The sequence below is a fragment of the Trachinotus anak genome, unplaced genomic scaffold (genome assembly GCF_046630095.1).
Source record: "Trachinotus anak isolate AG129_WGS33_773 ecotype Australia unplaced genomic scaffold, CSIRO_AGI_Tana_v1 ptg000009l, whole genome shotgun sequence".
NCBI lineage: Eukaryota > Metazoa > Chordata > Actinopteri > Carangiformes > Carangidae > Trachinotus > Trachinotus anak.
In genome coordinates this window covers 16,675,767-16,695,099 of record NW_027273860.1, presented here as the reverse complement: position 1 = coordinate 16,695,099, position 19,333 = coordinate 16,675,767, and the positions used below count along the sequence as shown (strand labels likewise).

At 39.7% G+C, this 19,333-nt stretch overlaps 1 protein-coding gene across 2 annotated transcripts in view; it reads right to left on the bottom strand.

Annotated features, from left to right (window-relative positions):
* Positions 1-1,334: 1,334 nt before the first annotated feature.
* lancl2 (LanC lantibiotic synthetase component C-like 2 (bacterial)) overlaps positions 1,335-19,333 on the bottom strand; it is a 30,270-nt gene continuing 12,271 nt past the window's right edge. The window contains exons 6-10 of one of the 2 annotated variants that reach the window (XM_071485588.1): positions 15,568-15,714; positions 13,504-13,686; positions 7,328-7,504; positions 6,395-6,467; positions 1,335-4,920 (exon numbers count right to left, since the gene is read on the bottom strand). In XM_071485588.1, coding sequence (XP_071341689.1) covers positions 4,844-4,920; positions 6,395-6,467; positions 7,328-7,504; positions 13,504-13,686; positions 15,568-15,714 — 657 coding nt within the window. In that variant the 3' untranslated portion in view covers positions 1,335-4,843. The remainder of the gene's footprint in view (positions 4,921-6,394; positions 6,468-7,327; positions 7,505-13,503; positions 13,687-15,567; positions 15,715-19,333) is intronic. The other variant, XM_071485589.1, reaches the window with a different exon arrangement.

Sequence of the window (19,333 nt, the reverse complement as noted above, 5' to 3'; positions counted from 1 at the left end):
TTATTAGAATTCGTTCTGAGGGAAAGAGGTTTGCATTTAATTTCAAGGCAAAACACCCGATAGTGGATGAGATATTTCCGTCTGGACTGACCGACATTCCCTTTCCGAATGAAAAAAGAGAAAAAGAAAAACAGGGCTTTCAAAGGAACAGCCTCAGAGACAACAGATACATCCGTCGTGAGGCAGATGGCACAGTTTACATGGCCAGCAGCTATTACAGCTTGTGCTGTTTTGCTGCAGCTGAAAATAGTAACCAGCCACCAGTTTTCTTACCTGGCAAATATGGCCACTGTTTAAATTTTCATCATCCAAGCTCAGTAAAATGTTCTTTTTTGATAAGTTATTTTTTTGTTCCCTCTTTCTGTAAACAGGAACATACTGTAGAAACATAGTGTAAAAAGTAAAACAGTCTACTAGTCTATGGCATATTTGTATCAAGATTATGAACACATTTTTTGCACACAGATAAATTATGTTTAGTAAAGCAAATATTATCCCATAAGGCCATTTAATTTGAGCAAATCTAAAATCATTCAGAGCTCAATAACTGTATTTGTGTTTGCCTGACAGGGATACAGTGTGCCACAATAATACACATTTTTTTTCTGGGCTCAAAAATGTTCCCTTGTATGAAAGCCAAGAATGGCTGTACTTGCGATTATTAATTATTATTAATTATTTAAAAAAAAAATTATTATGTGATGTATGATAACAGGTTGATTTATCTTGTATCATCATAGTTGGATGTGGAGGAAAACAAACTGCTGCGTGTGAGCAGTAACCGAATCAGCACCACAGGCCTGGACAGCTCCGCTTCAGGCTGTCTGTCAAACATGTAAGAACGACCCACGTCTGTTAATCCAGAATAAAGTTAACTCTAGTTTGAATAATAAGAATGTTATGCTCAGCAATAATCACCCACAAAGACTGAATCCGTACTATACTGAAGTGAATAAGACTGGACAGGTGTCGACTTTACACATCATCACGCCACTGAGGACCAACAGTGGCAGGCCCAACATAATGTGTGCATCCTGCTGGAGCTTGAGTTGATAGGGTTGTAAGAGAAGGCAAAGCTTTCTTTTTTTTTTTTTTGAGATAATGAGATAAATTAACTGGTTATCACAACAAAACAAGCTTTGTCATCTCAAGATAACAAAATAATTAACTCATGATCTGGAGATTTAAAAAAAACTAAAAAAAACTTTAAAAAAAACTTTGTAGCCTTGCACTCAGAATAGAGAAACAGATATACACGACTCTATTTCTAGAAAACAGCACATGTGAATTTTATCTGAAATAAAAATGATGCTAATAAAAGAAGAAACAAGCAGTACAGGAGCTCTATTCATTTTATTTTCAAACCTTGCATGAATTCTCTCACTTGACCTTTGTAAGCACAGAGTGAGCCAAAAAGCATGTTAAGACCAGCGATTACTTACTCGTCACTGAAGCCCAGGAGTTTAATGAGGAAGAAATAAACACACACACTCATATCTTGACACCAATTAGCCTGAACCAAATCAAATACACAGACAGGGACAAAGGTCAAACACTTAACACATCTCCACTAATGTCCAGAGTCCTCGCTGCTGGGACCAGGACACAAAACACCACCGAATACACTAAAAGGACCAGTGAACCTGGAAACACACTAACTGATGAACACTCACATAGTTTCACATGTGACATTATCCTCATGCAATTACATTCATGATGAGACCTCTGCAGGAGAATTAGGCATTTATGTGCATTCACGTGCTGTCGGGATCATTGGATGTGCTGTACAGGCATCGTTTCAGCTCCATGTCGATACCACACAGGTTTTTGGTTGTCCCAGACAAAAGATGACCAAGAAACATGGTGATATTTTTGGTCATGGCTCCTAAACTGTGGTCCTACATCACACTGTGGGAGAGGTTCAAAGATGGCCGTTGTCTTGTCTTGTGACCAAAGATAGCCTGGCTGGGACAAAATTATGACAGTGTCAGGAATTAAGGACGACCATGTCACAGTGTGACTGCTGCTACAACCTATGTTTAATAACCAGCCAATAGGAATGCAGCATGAATTGACGCACTGATCGACATGTTGTTTTGTCACCTTTTGCTTAGCTTCATTAGCTGTTTCTCAACTCAGGGGCTGCATCCTTTGAAAGCTGCATTTGCCGAGACGTGTTCTTTGTTACTGAGGCAACAAAGGATCCAACGGGTTGATTCTTAGCAGCCAAACCTATCCCAAGATTCATTGCATGCCAGTGATAAATCACTTTTCAAAAAAAGAATAAGAGGACTTTGCAAATAAAATAGCAGCTAAAGTTAAATAGGAAATACTCTGCAGACCAGACCGTCTCATTTTGGTTTGGTCTTCGCGGTCTTTGTGAGGCCACACCTTCCCAGACCACGTCCTCCACAGGATCTGGCCTCTGAGTTGAGACATGGCCATAATTTACCACTATAGCACTGCAGATGGATGACACATGCTAATGACCTTTAATTGGTGTATAATGAACTGCATCATAGGCTACGATTTCGTTGGTGGTATCATCAGTCTGCATTTATCGACCTTGATGTTGTACCCAAGTTGATTAGATCCATGTTGCAGTGTGGCCTGTAATACACCCATTAGATAACTGAAATCTCAGTCTGATGAAAAAAAGCATTATACTAAAACTAATAACCTAATTTAGTCACTTGGCAAATTTAATTTCATATTGCTTTAAAAAACAAGTAAAAATAGAAAGTGCATGCAGAATTGAATTTTAAATTTGACTGCTGATGTGGCTCTAATCTTGTCTGCTTATAAAATACATTTAGAAACTGAGTGTGTTTTAAGTTAAACCTTAAATGAATGTTTTACTGTTCTAGTGTGAATACACAATTAAAAATAATTAAATTTTTCCTACTGAAAGGTTTTTATAAACCAAATGATCCATACAGACCAGAACGATTCAACAGCTCCATAGCTCCATTTCTGTTCTAAAGACCTCATGAATGTGCACGAGACAGATGATTTTACAGCTGTTTATGTACATCACAACAGAAGAAGGTGATAGGTGAGGTGAGGGAAAGTTGAGAAACAAAACAGGATTAGCACACGTTTAAATTTAAGGCCAGTATCAACACCATGTGACAAATATGAACATCTTTAAAAAAACAAAAACAAATCTAAATTAGTTCAACCATCATGTGTTATAACATATTACATCCAAATCTAAGTGTGGCGATACCTACAACTTTATTTTAAATAAATGTTTCAATACCTAATCTAAAGCCGAAACGTGCTGCAAGCTAACAAGCTAGCTTGGACTGGTTTTAGCGGAAATGCTATAAATGTAAAACAAGGCTTTTTTCCTGGCACCTGAACAGCCAATGTAAACACCTTTTCAGAACAGGACTTACTTATTTTAGTTCATTAGACACTTGTCACATTGTGGGCAACAAAAAAGTATCTGCCTTAAAGCTTCAGCTTGGCAAAAAAAAAAATTAGGGATTTATCTCATTTGTTACCAAACTAAGTAGCTACCTAGCTTTAGGCTTCAGAAAAGGAGCTTATTACAGTTTTTGTGTTACTTTGTTCAAAAATCATATTTTTCATTTGTCAAGGAATGGCTTGGCTTTTATACTTAATTGAAAATCATTTGCATTTATTTTTTATTTCAAAACTGCAGTTACCAAAAATAATACCTTTTTTCATTATCTGTTGATTAACATTAGCCACATCTGTGATATCAACACTTCCTCCGTGACTCCATAAGTTAGTGACTCATCTAATTTCAAATCCAGGTTTAATGAGTGTTGAGGTTAAAGGGCTATCACTTTGTGTGAGTTTTGACAATCTGGTCAATTGTTGTCACCAAACCTAGACCCATAAAGGAGAGACACCTGATGCTAGCTGGACTCCCCTCCTACACTGGCAACACTGAGGGTGCCGGAGCTGCTAGTGACTCAGCAGTTGTGGAAATAACATGAGCAAGAAGTAATGTCCAGTGGGAATCAGTGCTAATGTTAGAAAGCTAGGCTGACTGACTAGCTTCCCCTGTCTAAGTGGAATATAAACATAACAGCACTATGGGTCCTGCCAGATGGTCAGAGGGCTTAAATAGCTAATGTTTAACTTTATAACTGATGCATCAGTCAGCTTCACAAAAATGGGACAAAGCCAGTTTTGACTTCTCAATGAAATGAATGATGAGAGAGAAACTTTTCTCCCATTATGTGACAAACACCTGGCAGACTGCAACAGCACAGCTACAAATACAGGAAGAAGAAACCACTACATCGACTAGGATATGAGGCACCAAAAGCCATTTACAGGGAGCATGCAGAGGCATAGAAATACCAAAACACACACACATCCCCACACACATCCCCACACACACACACACCCTCTTTCTTGGCCTGGGTGCTACAATATTAAAGGCTGAGGGTGTGTTAGGGTGTGTTCTTCTGTGTCCATGCCAGCTGGAAATAAACTGTAAGGAGAGGCATGGGGTCCACGTCTTTACCCCAACACCATAAACACTATACACTGCAGGATGACAACAGAGCTGAAGTTCCCCACTGGAAGCAAGGGGTCATCCATTAATATTGTCCTCTTAAATTTTCAACCTGTAGTTCTGTTCAGAAACAATCTTCCCTTTTATCTTTATGGATATTCCTTTGATTTGCTCAACTCCAGTCCCATCTTCAGTCCAACTTGGTCGCTATTCACTCGTGACCAAAGTTGAAAGCTGTATCACAAATACACACTTGTCGAGTGTTTGGGTAAAAACTCAGGTTAGCCTCCACAACAGTTTGTCCCCGTGCCCCCTTCATCATCCCCAGTCCCATCAGCTGGCAGGTCAAAGTTCAAAGGCAGGGAAACAGGATGCTTCTGGCTTTTCCATTTCTGACAGGTAGTGGATGGCCCCTGCCATACCTGAAGAGGAGAAATCCGCCTGTTACTGCCAGCTACACAATTTACACATTTCACTGTCCACTGGTCAGGTTTATAGTTCCCTACTCTGTAAAGGCACCAGAGATATTATTGATAAAAGAAGGAAGAAAAAAAAAACCTATGACAACCAATTATATAGCAAGTGAACAGAAAGTCTGGAGAGACTGTTGTACCAACTCTTCTAAGTAAAAACATAGGCTAGTTCTAAAACTAAGAGAAACAGAAGTTACTAGCTATTTACACCTATTCACAGCCATGTGTGAGTGTGACCAAAACTATCTTGCTGTTAACAGTGTAAAATGAAATATGGTTAACACTTGAAATGCTGTTGAAAAATGTTTTATATCGGGAAGTAATGTCTAACATCTAGTCTAGCATTATTAGTAAAAAGGACTATTAAGTCATTAGGTCATATAATTAGATATTTCTCTCATGAATACTAATTCTGAAAAACAGATATTTCTCAGTGCATGCATGCAGACATTATACAGACATATCTACATTTACAACGGATCAGCAGTTAAGTTGAACATATTGTGTAGCTTCTTCCCAAAGTCCCAAATTATGTGATTCTGGCCACAGCTACAAGTACTCAAGTTTCTTTTGATCTCAGTTCAGCTTTCAGTCAGATAGTGGCTTCAAAGCTTCTTTATTCAGTAGTGACGTTACAGCTTAAGCTTACATAGTTGATTGCCTTTGTTGGCTAGCACTACCAATGTTTCCTAGCAACTGATTTATATATTAATTAGGTCTACACTCAGACATTCCTTAGAGTTTACTGGTTTCAACCTGATTGAGTAAATCTCTAGTTTGAAATAAAGCGAATCATTTAAAGGACAGATTCACAATTTTAAAGCAGAAGTCAGGTGCCCATATAAACAGGTTGTAATAATTTCTCCTGTTCAAACTGTGAAGGACAAAATCCCTTTCTAATGTTCTTCTAGTATAAGTGATGGGTGACAAAATCCTCAGTCAAATTTCTTCTTTGTGTTTCCCTGGACAGTGATTCCTTGTTGAGCTGCTGAAGCCTCATGTTAACTATATCAAAGACCTTGACATTGATTATTTTGAAAACCAAACAATAATAAGTATTTTGTATAAACTTGTCTATGTGAACTATCAGAGTTTAAAAGCTGTGATTAGAGCTACTGCTCCGGTGCAGTCAGTGGTTCATCTCTACAAATGGGAGCTTTTCTGCTGTGTTGTGCTGCCAGACGTGTCCTTCATTCTTTCATTACAGCTAAAAGGCCACTCTGACTTCACACAGACAAAATTACTCAGGCTGCTGTAAAACTGGCCTCTGATGGGCAGAAGCAGCAGACTAAATGTCTGCAACACAAATTACAGGCCTGCATTTGTGTTGACTTAAAAGCTGTGGTTCTAGGAAGAGAAAGGAAATGGCACAGGCACAGTTTGAGTCAATCTGGGTGAGAGTTGAATGATAAATATTTGTTACCTTCGAAAAGAGAGTAGGGTCTGTCTGGGATGCGACAGCCGTGGGTGCCATAGTCCAAACACCACTCAGCAAACTAGAGGAAGGTAAAAACAGCAACATGTTTATACACATTGTGCACATTGCGGGGTGTGTGCTTTTAAAAAAAATGAAAAAAAAAAATTATACTATCAAATAATTACTTCATTAAGTCATTGCTGCCATCAACACAACCAGAGCACTAAATGTTCTTTAATTCTGTTCTAAAAGAAGAAAAAGCCGTGGGCTCACTTTGATCACTTTATCCAATGTTGCTATGACAACCCGATACTCACCTGCTCCCACCTGCTCCATTGATGAGATTTTGGGGGAAAAGATTTGTATGAAATATATGAAACATATTTAGTATATCCAGGTGGTGAGGAACATGTAATTTCTAATAGTAGTCTTGGTGTATAACACAGAGCAGTTTCTGCTGCTTTCATGCAGAAATAATTTCACACTTCATTTGTGTGACTCTCTATAGACACCAAGCAGAATTAGAGTGGGTGAAGATAAAGGAAAAGGGACAATATATCATTGCTGACCAAATGGAGGTAGTAAAGCATGCAAGTCCCTTGCAAGTCTTTTTGCACACTTTATTGGGCTGTAGATATAATTGGAAATCGATAAGACTGACATTTTTGCCTATCAAACTATACTCCAAAAGGTATGTTTTTGAATTTTTTTTGCAAATGCATTAAAAATCTAAAAACACTTTTCTTAACACTTGCAAATTTTGTTTTCTGTTTTTATCTTCTTGTTGTGTTTGCAAAAATACCAAATATTTCCTCCTCTATGAGGGACACATTAGGATACAGACTAAATGAGGCTGCTATAAAACTCTTGCATTCTGTTGTTCCATTCCCACTCAAATCACAAGTCAGTATTCATAAGCAGAATGATCCTTTGTCTTACCTTGCAGGCACGGTACAGGTATTTCTTGTCCTGGGTGACCTTGTAAAGGGACAGGAAGGCATAGCCGTTGCCAGCAGTGCCGTGGCAGATACCGTAGCCTTTCCTGAGCAGACCGCGCTGCCAGATCACCTCAGCACATTCTGCAGCTTCCTTCAAGTACTTCTCCTCTTTAAACACCTATGAAGACATGGATAAAGCCAAATAAAGCCTGTGAGAAAGAAGCAGTTTACAACAACCACTGGCAGGTCAAGCGGGCGTTCAGATAACCTGGACGCCCGTGAACTTCTTGACAGACACTAAATTCTGAAAATTCATAATGTTGTGAAGTTGCTTGTTGAAAAATTTAAACTTGTTATCTCTTGTAATTTTGTCCACATGGATAATGTAGTTGCCCGGTGTGGATACTGAAAAGCAGCACAAAATATCAGCTATAAAACGTTAGCTTCAACTCAACAACCAGTATGAGTTATAATCCTTGTATCATTTAATCCATACACTACAGAAAGCATCTTCCTGACAGGCTGACTATTATGTTCTATCTTTCCCAGGAGAAAAGAGGCCACATAAAAGACTAAACGTTCACATGTCCAGACCTCATTAGCAGCAATAAACCTAATCCAGAGCAGAGTGATGCTTCTACATTTCATAAAGAGCTGACAGATTACCTGTATGAAGTTCATGGGACAAACTGAGACAGTGTGAACATCATAGGAAACTGACAGTTTGTCTGACTAGCAATGCTTGAAAAAGCTGTACCTTGTGTACATGAAGCTGCTGTTTTAACAGAGGAAGAGACAGTCCCTCCGCTCTTCTCCCCACTAGCCCCAGCTTTCAGATGCAACATAGTTGTTTATTGTCCCAGTAGTTGAGGAAGTTTCTTCCGTCCACAGACATTAAATTATACTTTTCTAATTGGACCTGTGCTTTTAATCCAGATATTTAAAGTTCATATGTTGTAGCAGGATATGCATCATCGACGATGGAGCTGCTGTTGTCAACATGGACACAATGACTGTCAGTGTTCTGTATTCTGCTAGTGCAGCAGCAAGGGGCAACTCGCCAGCTACATCCAAACCTACTCACAACCTGTAGTAAGTACAAGATTCATTACGCCTGTTTGTTTACTACTGGTGAGAAGATGTACAATAAATTGAACTAAATTATGTGCATAACAAAGCTGCATCGTTTTGCCTCAGTTTGGTTCCTGAGGTTTCCATAGTGACACAGCAAGTCGTGACAACAGTGGTAATTCGCTGATTGAAAGCAACTTTTAAGTTCCTATTAAATGGGGACTTGAGCTTCCTGGAATAATGCTGCTTCCTGGCAAACAGTGGTGAGCTGATGTAATCCTGCACCAGTGAGTGTAACTAAAAAGTTCAACCACAGTCCAATACACAGAAGACCATGCACTCAGACTCCGTGGGCCTCCATCTATGATGGCAATCTTTGACATGATGTCAGAAGTAAGTGAAATAAGTGAAATGATTAGAAGGACGAAGTCTTTCACTTGCGTTCTAGACCCCATCACTGTCAAGCTATTTAAATCCTGTTTCCAAAGCCTCTCCCAGGTTACGATTGGTGTAATAAACTATCTTAATTAAGACATCTCTGCAGCCTTCAAGTCTATGGCAAAACCTCTCCTCCAGAAATCAGACCTATCACTGGATGAACATGCATCCATCCATTGTATCCACAGAAAATTGTGGATGCAATGGATGGATGCATGTTCATCTTCTCTTAGAACTCAGTGCAGCATTTGATTGGATGGACCACAAAAGTTTACCTGACAGACCTGAGAAGAGGGTGGGTCTCTCTGACCCATTAGCTGTATATATAGGTGGCCTGGGAGCTCATGTATCTGAGTCTTATGGTATTGAATACGGAGCTCCTCAAGGGAGCATTCTTGGCCCAGTTTTGTTTGCATGATAGATGCTCCCACTAGGAAACATTATTAACCATCACCAAGTCAATTACCATTTTATGCTGATGATACACAATTGTACAGTTCTGTTTTGCCAAATGACATCAATGTGCCACGTGAGATTCTTTTAATAGGACCTAAACCAACAAGAGAAGTAGAATTACTGCCTCGTGGTTGTATGCCTCCACCAACCAGCTAAGTTGCAGGAAATATGGTCACAATCTCCCCTTCCTGGCTTACAGCACTGAATAATGTCCAGAGATGTTTTTGCAGAATGTACAGATAAATGTTTGGACCAGAGATAATTCAATTCACCCTGGGCATTCCTGATGTATCGGATTCACAAGAACATGAGGTCACAGTGACCTTGAATTTTGTCTGTTTCTGACCAAAATTTGATAAATTCATCTTTGAGTCATTTATTAATGTTTGTACCAAATCTGATGAAATTCCTTCAAGGTGGTCTTGAGATATCACATTCAAGAGGCCAAAACCATGTATTGTGTTGTCACAGTGGCCTTGACCTTTGACCACCAAAATCGAATCAGTTCATCCACGAGTCCAAATCAATGTTTGTGCCAAATTTGAAGAATTCCCCAACAACCCAAAGACATCATTCCTCTGGCCCTGGCATTCATTGTGTTTGGTTGTCTCAGCAATCTGATTAACACAAACCACAAACTCAATTTAAATTAAATAAATTCTCATTTTAACAAAGTCATTAAAGCATAATTTCTTTCATCTTACAAATGATGCCAATGTCAGACATTTTTCAACTCTTTTTTTTTTAGACGATTGTAATTCTCTTTTTACTAGATTATCTAAAATGTCTCTAAGAGCTATAATGCCCTGCCACATAAGATATACTGCACGGATGCCTGTAGCTTTTAGAACTTAATTTAAAGCTCTTTGGCTTGTTTATAAAGCTTGAAACAACATTACTCCTCCCTACATCAGATATTTCATTTTCATTTTATGTTCCAGCCTACTCTTGATCCTGATGTTTTAGCCAATTATAGACCTATATCCAACCTCCCCTTTATTTCCAAAATCCTTGAGAAGGTTGTTGCAAACCAGTTATGTGATTATTTGCACAGGAATGGTTTGTTTGAAGATTTTCAGTCAGGTTTTAGAGTCCATCATAGCACAGAAACAGCTCTGGTTAAGGTTACCAATGATCTCCTCATAGCTTCAGACAATGGACTTGTCTCTGTACTTGTCCTACTAGATCTTAGTGCCGCATTTGACACCATTGATCATAAGATTTTATTACAGAGACTAGAACATATGGTCGGCATCAAAGGAACCACACTAAGCTGGTTTAAGTCATATCTGTCAGATAGACTCCAGTTTGTTCATGTTAATAATGACTCCTCTATCATCACAGAAGTTAGTCATGGAGTTCCACAAGGTTCTGTGCTAGGACCAATGCTCTTCAGTCTATATATGCTCCCTCTGGGAAACATTATTAGGAGGCGCCAGATGAATTTCCATTGTTACGCACCCAGCTGTACTTATCCATGAAGCCAGGTGAGACTAACCAGGTAGCCAAGCTTCAGGTCTGTCTTAAGGACATAAAAACCTGGATGACCACTAATTTCTTACTCTTAAATTCAGACAAAACTGAAGTTATTGTAATTGGCCCAAAACACCTCAGAGATACACTATGTGATAATATACTGACTCTGGATGACATCACCTTGGCCTCCAGTGCTACAGTCAGAAACCTTGGTGTCATTTTTGACCAGGACTTGTCCTTTACTTCACATATAAAGCAAGTCTCTAGGACAGCCTTCTTCCACCTGCGCAATATTGCTAAAATCAGACCCAATCTATGTCTAAAGGATGCTGAAAAACTAGTTCATGCATTTGTTACCTCAAGACTGGACTACTGTAACTCTTTATTGTCAGGATGTCCCAAAAATTCAGTAAAAAGCCTCCAACTGATCCAGAATGCAGCAGCACGAGTACTGACAGGAACTAGGAAACGAGATCACATCTCTCCTGTGTTAGCCTCTCTGCATTGGCTCCCTGTAAACTCTAGAATCGAATTTAAAATCCTCCTCCTCACCTACAAAGCCATTCATGGTCAGGCACCATCGTACCTTGGAGAGCTTATAGTTCCCTATTTTCCCAATAGGACACTTCGCTCTCTAAATGCAGGTCAACTTGTGGTTCCCAGAGTTTGTAAGAGCAGAATGGGGGGCAGAGCCTTCAGCTATCAGGCTCCTCTCCTGTGGAACCAGCTCCCAGTGTGGGTTCGGGAGGCAGACACCCTCTCTACCTTTAAGATCAGGCTTAAAACTGTCTTGTTTAGTAAAGCTTATAGTTAGGGCTGGCTTGGGTATGTCCTGACCCATCCCTTAGTTATGCTGCTATAGAGCTAGACTGCTGGGGGATTCCATGATTCACTGGGCGCTCTCTCTCTATTTCTGACTCTCTCCCCCTCTCTCTCTCGATAACTTCATGCCATTAACTTTGTATTTTTTCTCTCCCGTAGTTTGTGCTTCTCCTCTCTCTCCCTCTCTCTGTCCTCATTCTGCAGGTATCTCTGCCTCGGGAGCAGCAGGATCCAGATCCACCACTACTCATCTTTACTATTAACCACTGTTATCTGTCATTATTATTGATAACACCATTACCGACACAGCTGTTCCTGGTCTCTCTCTCTCTCTCTCTCTTCTCTCCCCTCTCCTCCCCCTCCCCCTCTTTCTATCTTCTCCTAAACCCAACCGGTCGAGGCAGACGGCCGCCCACCCCGAGCCCGGTTCTGTTGGAGGTTTCTTCCTGTTAAAAGGGAGTTTTTCCTCCCCCCTGTCGCCAAGCGCTTGCTCGTTGTGGGAACTGTTGGGTTTATTCTGTAACAAAGTAAGGTCTTGACCTTACCCTGTAAAGTGCCTTGAGATAATGTATATTATGATTTGGCGCGATACAAATAAAATTGAATTGAATTGAATTGAATCACCAACCTCCTCCACAGCTTATCTTTTAAATGTTCCATATGTGTCACATAAAAGTAGTGGTGAGGCTTTGCTTCCAGTTTTATGCCCCTAAACTGCTGAACACACTGCTACTGGATATTACAATGGCAAGCTTGTGCACTATTTTTAAAAGGACACTTAAGACCTATCTTTTTAATCTAGCTTTTAATTTAGAGTTATGTTATAGCCTTAGCCTTGGTTTTAACCATTGGTTTTGGCATTTATTTTTATCCCTTGTGTTTATTATTATTTTTACTTTACTGTTTTTAACATTTTATTATTCTATCTTACTATTTGAAGCACTTTGGGCTGCATGTTTGTAAGAAAGGTTCATTATCAATAAAGTTGATTTGAGTTTCAAAGTGAAACACATCATTATTACACAAGACCTTTGAGGTGGGACAATTTATCACACAGCTGGTATATTGAAAAGCTTTGTGTTGCATAGCAACAAGAATGATAAAGCACTCTTTAAGGCTTATCATCTTATATTAGTAGAGATGCTCCCAGCTTGTGTAAGAGACAATTACTTTAACAGTTGTCACTTTTCTTTATATTGACACATCTTCATTTTGTTAAAAAGTGATTTGCTGATTTCGCTGTGAAAAAGTGATTTTAAGAATATGCTCATGTTTTCTGAAAATGACTCCATCATGCTCCAGTTTGCGGCAAATCAATGTTTGGTAGGTAAAAGGCAGACACTACAGATGGAGCAGCTGACCTGAAATGAACCACTGACAAAATCTATGCAGCTGCTAAAATGCTCGTCCTGCAACAACAAATGGCAGATTTGTTGTGTGGTCTGCTCATAGTGAGACAGTGATAAGCAATCATGTCTCCCATTGTGTATTGTTCTCTGTGTGGTGCCAAAGAGTCTCTGCATTAGTGAGAGGAATGAAAATGCCAGAATAGCAGCACATTAGCTGCCAAGTGGCTCCCTAATTGCCAAGAAAAGAAGAAATTAGCCTACCATGCATCACTGCAGTGTGTATATATGTGTGTGTGTGTGTGTGTGTACTTGTAAATGCTACATAGTGAGGACCAAAAGTAATTTAATGAAATGAAAGAGAGTTGGTGTTTCCAATAAAGTAGATTAACCATTTTTACAACTATAGGCTAAATGGTATCATACTACACATTTCAACATACATGTAACACAATGTACTGTCTGTGCAGTGCACAACCACAAGGTGCCAGTGTTGTTCATGTGACTGGTCAGTTCAGACAGATGTCAGCCTGTGACAATTGATGTGAACCACACAGTACAGTCTCACCTTATGAGCCATGATGAGCGTATGGATGACACCAGGCGCTCCGTGGCACCAGTGAACCAGCCGGTCACTCTCGTTGCTCAGTGATGATGGAAAGTTCCCCGAACGAAACCTCTTGTGGCGGATATAGTCGATGCTGGGACGAACCAGCTCTGACAGCATGTCTGGATGGAGCTTTGCTCCTGGCTGAAAAGAGACAGAGACAGAGATCAGTTTAATTTCTCCTGGTCAACTCTGTCTCATTTTATAATATCCTGTTTTAGTAACTCGACACATTTTGTCTCTTTAGTCATATTGAAGCCGTTTGGAGCTAAACTAAGGAAAGATGGAGTCAAAAAAAGAAAGTTTATGAATCAATAATGATTGTAGAAACTCATGATATATATTTCTGCATAATGTCACATTATTGTCATATCAGGCAACCTGAGATGCTCACAAGTCCAAGTGAAGTCTCAAGTCTAATGTTTTTAATGAGTGTTCTATCATCTGCTGCATGCCATCTACTCTGCTTATAACACTGTCATATCTATGTATCGGGGAGGGGGGGGGGGATTAGAAGTCAGACTGGACAGCAGAGCAGTAAACCCAACACCAGACCAGATGTTTATTTTAAGTTTTTCTCCCTTCATTGGATCTTTCTGTTGTAAAATCCTGTAGATCTTAGCTGATCACACAGACTGAGTACTTTGATTAGCATACAGTATTACAATTGCTGCAGAAACAACAGCAGAAAACCAAGTTATACAACCTTATCCAGCCATCCTGTTGTCTTCCGCCTACTGCTTATTCTGTAAAACTGGACTCACTATACCCAATGACACAGACTGTAAAGCAGGGAGAAGAGCCCCATGTGAGCCACAAGACTCTCAAGTCACACTGTCTAGAACAGAGCTGGAACATAACTCAGCCGTGCCTGGTGGACACGCAGTGTTAGCAGATCTGTTTTATACAGAAAGGCACCAGAGCTCATTTTATAGGGCATCCGGGTGGCTTAGAGGTTGACGATGACAATGTACATAAGCACAATGTTCCTGGCATTATAAAATGATACACTGATAAACAAGATGATAAAAAAAAAAAACAACGCTGATTCTTTAACTGGTCTAAATGGACTTGACACACGCCCTCAGATTGATGCAGGGATGAATTATTAATTTCCAGCATGAAGGAGTTCAGTCAGGTCTGTGGACTGATTTCAATGACCTAAACATGAAGCACAATCATCACGAGAAGTGGCTGTTCAACCATTACTGTATCGTACTAATCTTTATAGCAGATATACGAGACTATAAAACACAGATGCAAAGAAAAATAAAGGAAATTATTACATCTATTTCCATATCTGCAGAGTGAATTAACTTCTTTTGGGCTGTTCACATGAGCACAATTCATGTTAATTATATCTCCAACACTCTAGAAAGTGCACCAGCCCCAGACTAGAGGCAGCTGGAGATCCACTTCATACTCATTTGCAGCCCACATCTTGATAAAATTTAGCTATGCAGCCAACAGCACTCGTGAGGTGTCTGGCTGTAGGAGTTAGCAGCTCCACTGGCTCTCAGCCCAGGACCATAAGACCCTTCAAACACCAGACATTAAGCCACTGACCTACTGATTAATGTCTCCTGCTGCGCTTTAAACTGGAATGAGCCCAGAAATCAAAAGATGGTTCTTTTACCAAGTAATGAAGCTGAATCACTGTTGGATTTTAAGATTTAAAGGGTCCATGTGGATCACATTTAAACATTAACGCAGTTTTTGACCGATGCAGCTGCCCGCCAGGATTTGTCCTGGTATGCCTTATGGCCACTCCAGCTGTGGCTCTTCTTGTTGTAATGGGGTGTGACTGACAGAAACCTTGATAAATATTTAACTCATTTTCACACATTACCATACTCAAAGGAGACCTTTGCAGAGAGAGTCTACAGCATAACCAAAGTGGGCCTGTCATATCAGTGTTTTCCCATAAGGTAAACCCTGATTCAGCAACAAGAGGATTTCCGTCTTTGAGACACAACCCTTCTTCCACCAGCCAGCTCACCCATTCAGCCTCTTCCCCACCCTTACCTGCATGAGCATGTAATAGATGCCGGCCAGGCCATGAGCAGCCCCGATGTACTGCTTTTTGTGCCACTCGTAGAGCAGAGGGCAGCGATCTGTCTTCTTCTGCTCTGCTGACATGTTCTTCCCCGATTCCACGATGGCCGTCACCACCTGAAGATCGGAGAGAGAGAGAGAGAGAGAGAGAGAGAGAGAGAGAGAGAGAGAGAGAGAGAGAGAGAGAGAGAGAGAGAGAGAGAGAGAGAGAGAGAGAGAGAGAGAGAGATTTTTTGATCTTTTGATTTCTGGGACCAGAATTTGTCCTCACGTGCTTACTCTGGAGAACATTCACTGACAATTGACTCCCAGTCTAAATAAACACTGCATAGACAAAGATGAAGATATATTCAGAAATATGTGATATGTTATTTATTTGAAGGTTAATATATTGTTTTCCATTAGAATTAAAATGTATTTGCCATTTGTCATCTCTCCTACTTTCTATTTCGAACCACACTGTACATCTCATGTTCATTTTGAGACGCTGATTCTTTCCCCACAATAGAGGAGATAGAGGACCCTCCCTTGGGGTCTTGATGTAATGCCTCCTGTACTCTACATTTAACCACCACCTCCTTCTATAAAACAGATTCATGCTGAGTAAACACCGTTGAGGCAGAAAAAGATCTGACGCCCTGCATCTCAGCCAACTCTGCTTGTGTCACAGTGGTTTCAGTGATTCAGATGCAATGTCAGTTATACAACATGACAACCACACACTGTGGCCATCACTGTAGCAGCTACACAACTCACCGTACCAACACAGGCCTGGCTGCTGCCTCGGTGAGTTTCATAAAACTTCACACACCCACAAGCCCTCCTCCGTCACTGCACAACCCACCTGAACAAATATTTTCCACCAATCTCATCTATACAGAAATTATTGAAATTACTTGCTTGGAAAATTTGAAACAGGTATTTTGAAAGAGTTCTGAAATCTTGATTGACTGAATGTGTGCATGAAACAGCAGATCCCAGTTCTTTGAGAGAAAAGTAAGACACAGAATCTGCCCATTCATCCTAGTTGAGTTCAATTTAAGATCAATATAAGACTTTCACCATTTTTTTGTATTTCTTAACCTCAAATCCTTAGATTGAAGGAGTGTAAGCACAGTGTAAGATCTCCTGTTTTTCCTGAAGGTCTCCTATTATTCTCAAACTGCACAGGATTTATTTTCTATTCTTTTGCACCTTATTTCTCCTAAGGGGAGATCTACAGTCATGCACAAAATCATGCAATGACAGTTCACCCAATGGACAAGACAAAGGCCAAAGCCATGGGAAATTTAATTTTAAATTTAAAAGTGCTGTATTTGTGATGAACTTTGGGAAATCAGAACTCCACCTAGTAATTTAGAGTCAGACTGTCGGACCTTTTATACCAAACTATATCCTAAGCCTGGTATAGCTTCATATAGTTTGATAAGAATTGGTCTTTTTGTGTAAAGCATTTCCTTGATCAGTTTTGCATGATCACCACTAATACAATGGAGAACTGCCGCAGCCCTACTGTACGCACCAGCAGGTCTCTGAGGTCCTCTAATCAGGATTTAAAGTCAAGGCTTCTGCTTTGGAACGATCTCCCTTTGGACTTAAAATCTATGGAAACTGCGGACCCACAACCAGTCTGTTTAGACCTGCCTTTGTTTAGTTTTATTTGTTTTTATCTCCATTTTATCTATTGTGTCTTTTCTTTCTTTTTATGTCAAGAACTTTAGAAAGGGACATAGAAAAGCGGTCAGCGCTCCCATGATCCACCTCTAAAGGATTTGTATGTCTCATATTAGTAAAGCCCATTTGGGAAATCTGGTATTACATCAAGTTTGCCCTTCCTGTGGTTAATGTATTTAGCTTTTCGAGCTCTGTGTAAAGACATCATGCTGGGCATTAAAATGTAAAGAAACGAGAAAGGTCAAGACAATTATTACATGAATGTAAAAGAAAAAATTCAATGCTGGACCTGGTAGAGTCCACTGACATTTTGAATCTGTTTGGGGCTGACTGAGACCCACACACATGCCTCAGTGCCTCCCTTAATGAAAGGGCCAATGTGGAAAAGTAACAGAAGGCCAAGCAAGCCCTGAGAGAAGCCAATTAGCTGAGAAGGTCAACAGCTGAACTCAATAATAGGGAAGAGACAGATAAAATCCTTTTCTCTGCGGGAATAATTCAAACATTGAGATACACTCTTTTTACACTTTTTTTTTTTTTTTTTTAAATCAGACATGTTAAACTCTGCTTGGGTCAGGTTTGAGCCATTTTCAAATGTAATATATTTTAAAAAATGTGTGTTGCAAGTAGATATGCAATGCCCTGTGGAAATAGCATAATGCCTTGTAAGCAAATGTCTTGAATTGAATAAAGAATTGTACTGCCTGTGTCTGCGTCAGGTTCAGTAGGGTTGTGTCTAAGAGATGCACACACCTAAAATGTACACCAGAGCCTGGCCTGTGCATCTTTTACAGAAGTCTAGGGCAGCTTTTTCATGTTTCCACTAAACACATTATGCATTGCTTAGGCCTTAAGTAGTAAGCAAGAGTACAAAAACATGAGTACATGCTTGGTCAATATCACTAAAATGTCAAATGATTAAAATTGTGTAATCTTAAAATGATTGTATTAAGTAAATAAAGCTGAACTGTAGGGTATTTGATCCTATTTATATTTAAAAACAAACAACAAATTTGATTACACCTGTGATTTCCAAATAAGGCTGATTCCATGAACAAGGTTATAAAATAATCTGAGAACACCAAAGCTTTCTGAACTTTGGTCTGGGTTCTGTCCAACTGTCTAAACAAGTAAGAAACCAGGTTGTGAAGCTTCATGAAGATGGAGAGGATACCAGAGGCTAGTGAACATAAGCAGAAACGCAGCCAGAGCAGTGGTTAGCAGGTGTAGGAAGACCCATGCTACCAATAACAGAAGATGCAGTGGATGTCCTTGAAAAATGACGCCATGCACAATTCACTACTACAAAAGTTTGCACTGAAAGGCAGATGAGTAAGCGCTCCTGACTTGGCACAAGGATTATCAGTGGAAATCTGTGTTCCAGTGACTGATCAGACAGGATGGATTTGTCCAAGACACATCCAAAAGAGGCCTAATGAACATTGGCAGCTCATTCTTTGTTCCGACGAAACCACAATACATTGGTTTGGATCAGATGGGGTCCAGCATATTTGCACCCGCCCAGGACAACCACAATGACCGCACAGGGCCCACCATGAAAAATGGCAGCGGGGGTGTGGAAATATGTAGAGAAGATTGTTTCAACTTCACAATGATCCCAATCACACTGCGAAAACCACACAAGAGTTTTTAAAGAAGAAAAAAGTAATAACTATGACCTGGTATGTTCCCTATGTTCCCACAGAACACCTTCAGGGTATTTTAAAGCAGATGGTGGAGCAACAAATCTCCTCCAGCAAAGAGCAGTCGAAAAGAATCATTTTTCTAAAATTTGTGCAAGACTGGTATCACCCATACCCAGGTAGATCAAGTAAAAGGCAAATGTACAAAATAAATATATACATAAAAAAGAGTGAAATCTTACTAATGAATGGTTGGTTCTTAAATATGAATCCTTTGACAGAAATTTTTGACTAATTAAACTTTAACAAATTAATTGGTTCCATTCTTCTTGTGTTTTGGCAAAAAACGAATAAAATTGTATTAAATGGACATGATTTAAAATGACTAAATATTTTACTGATATTGGCCAGGAGTGGAC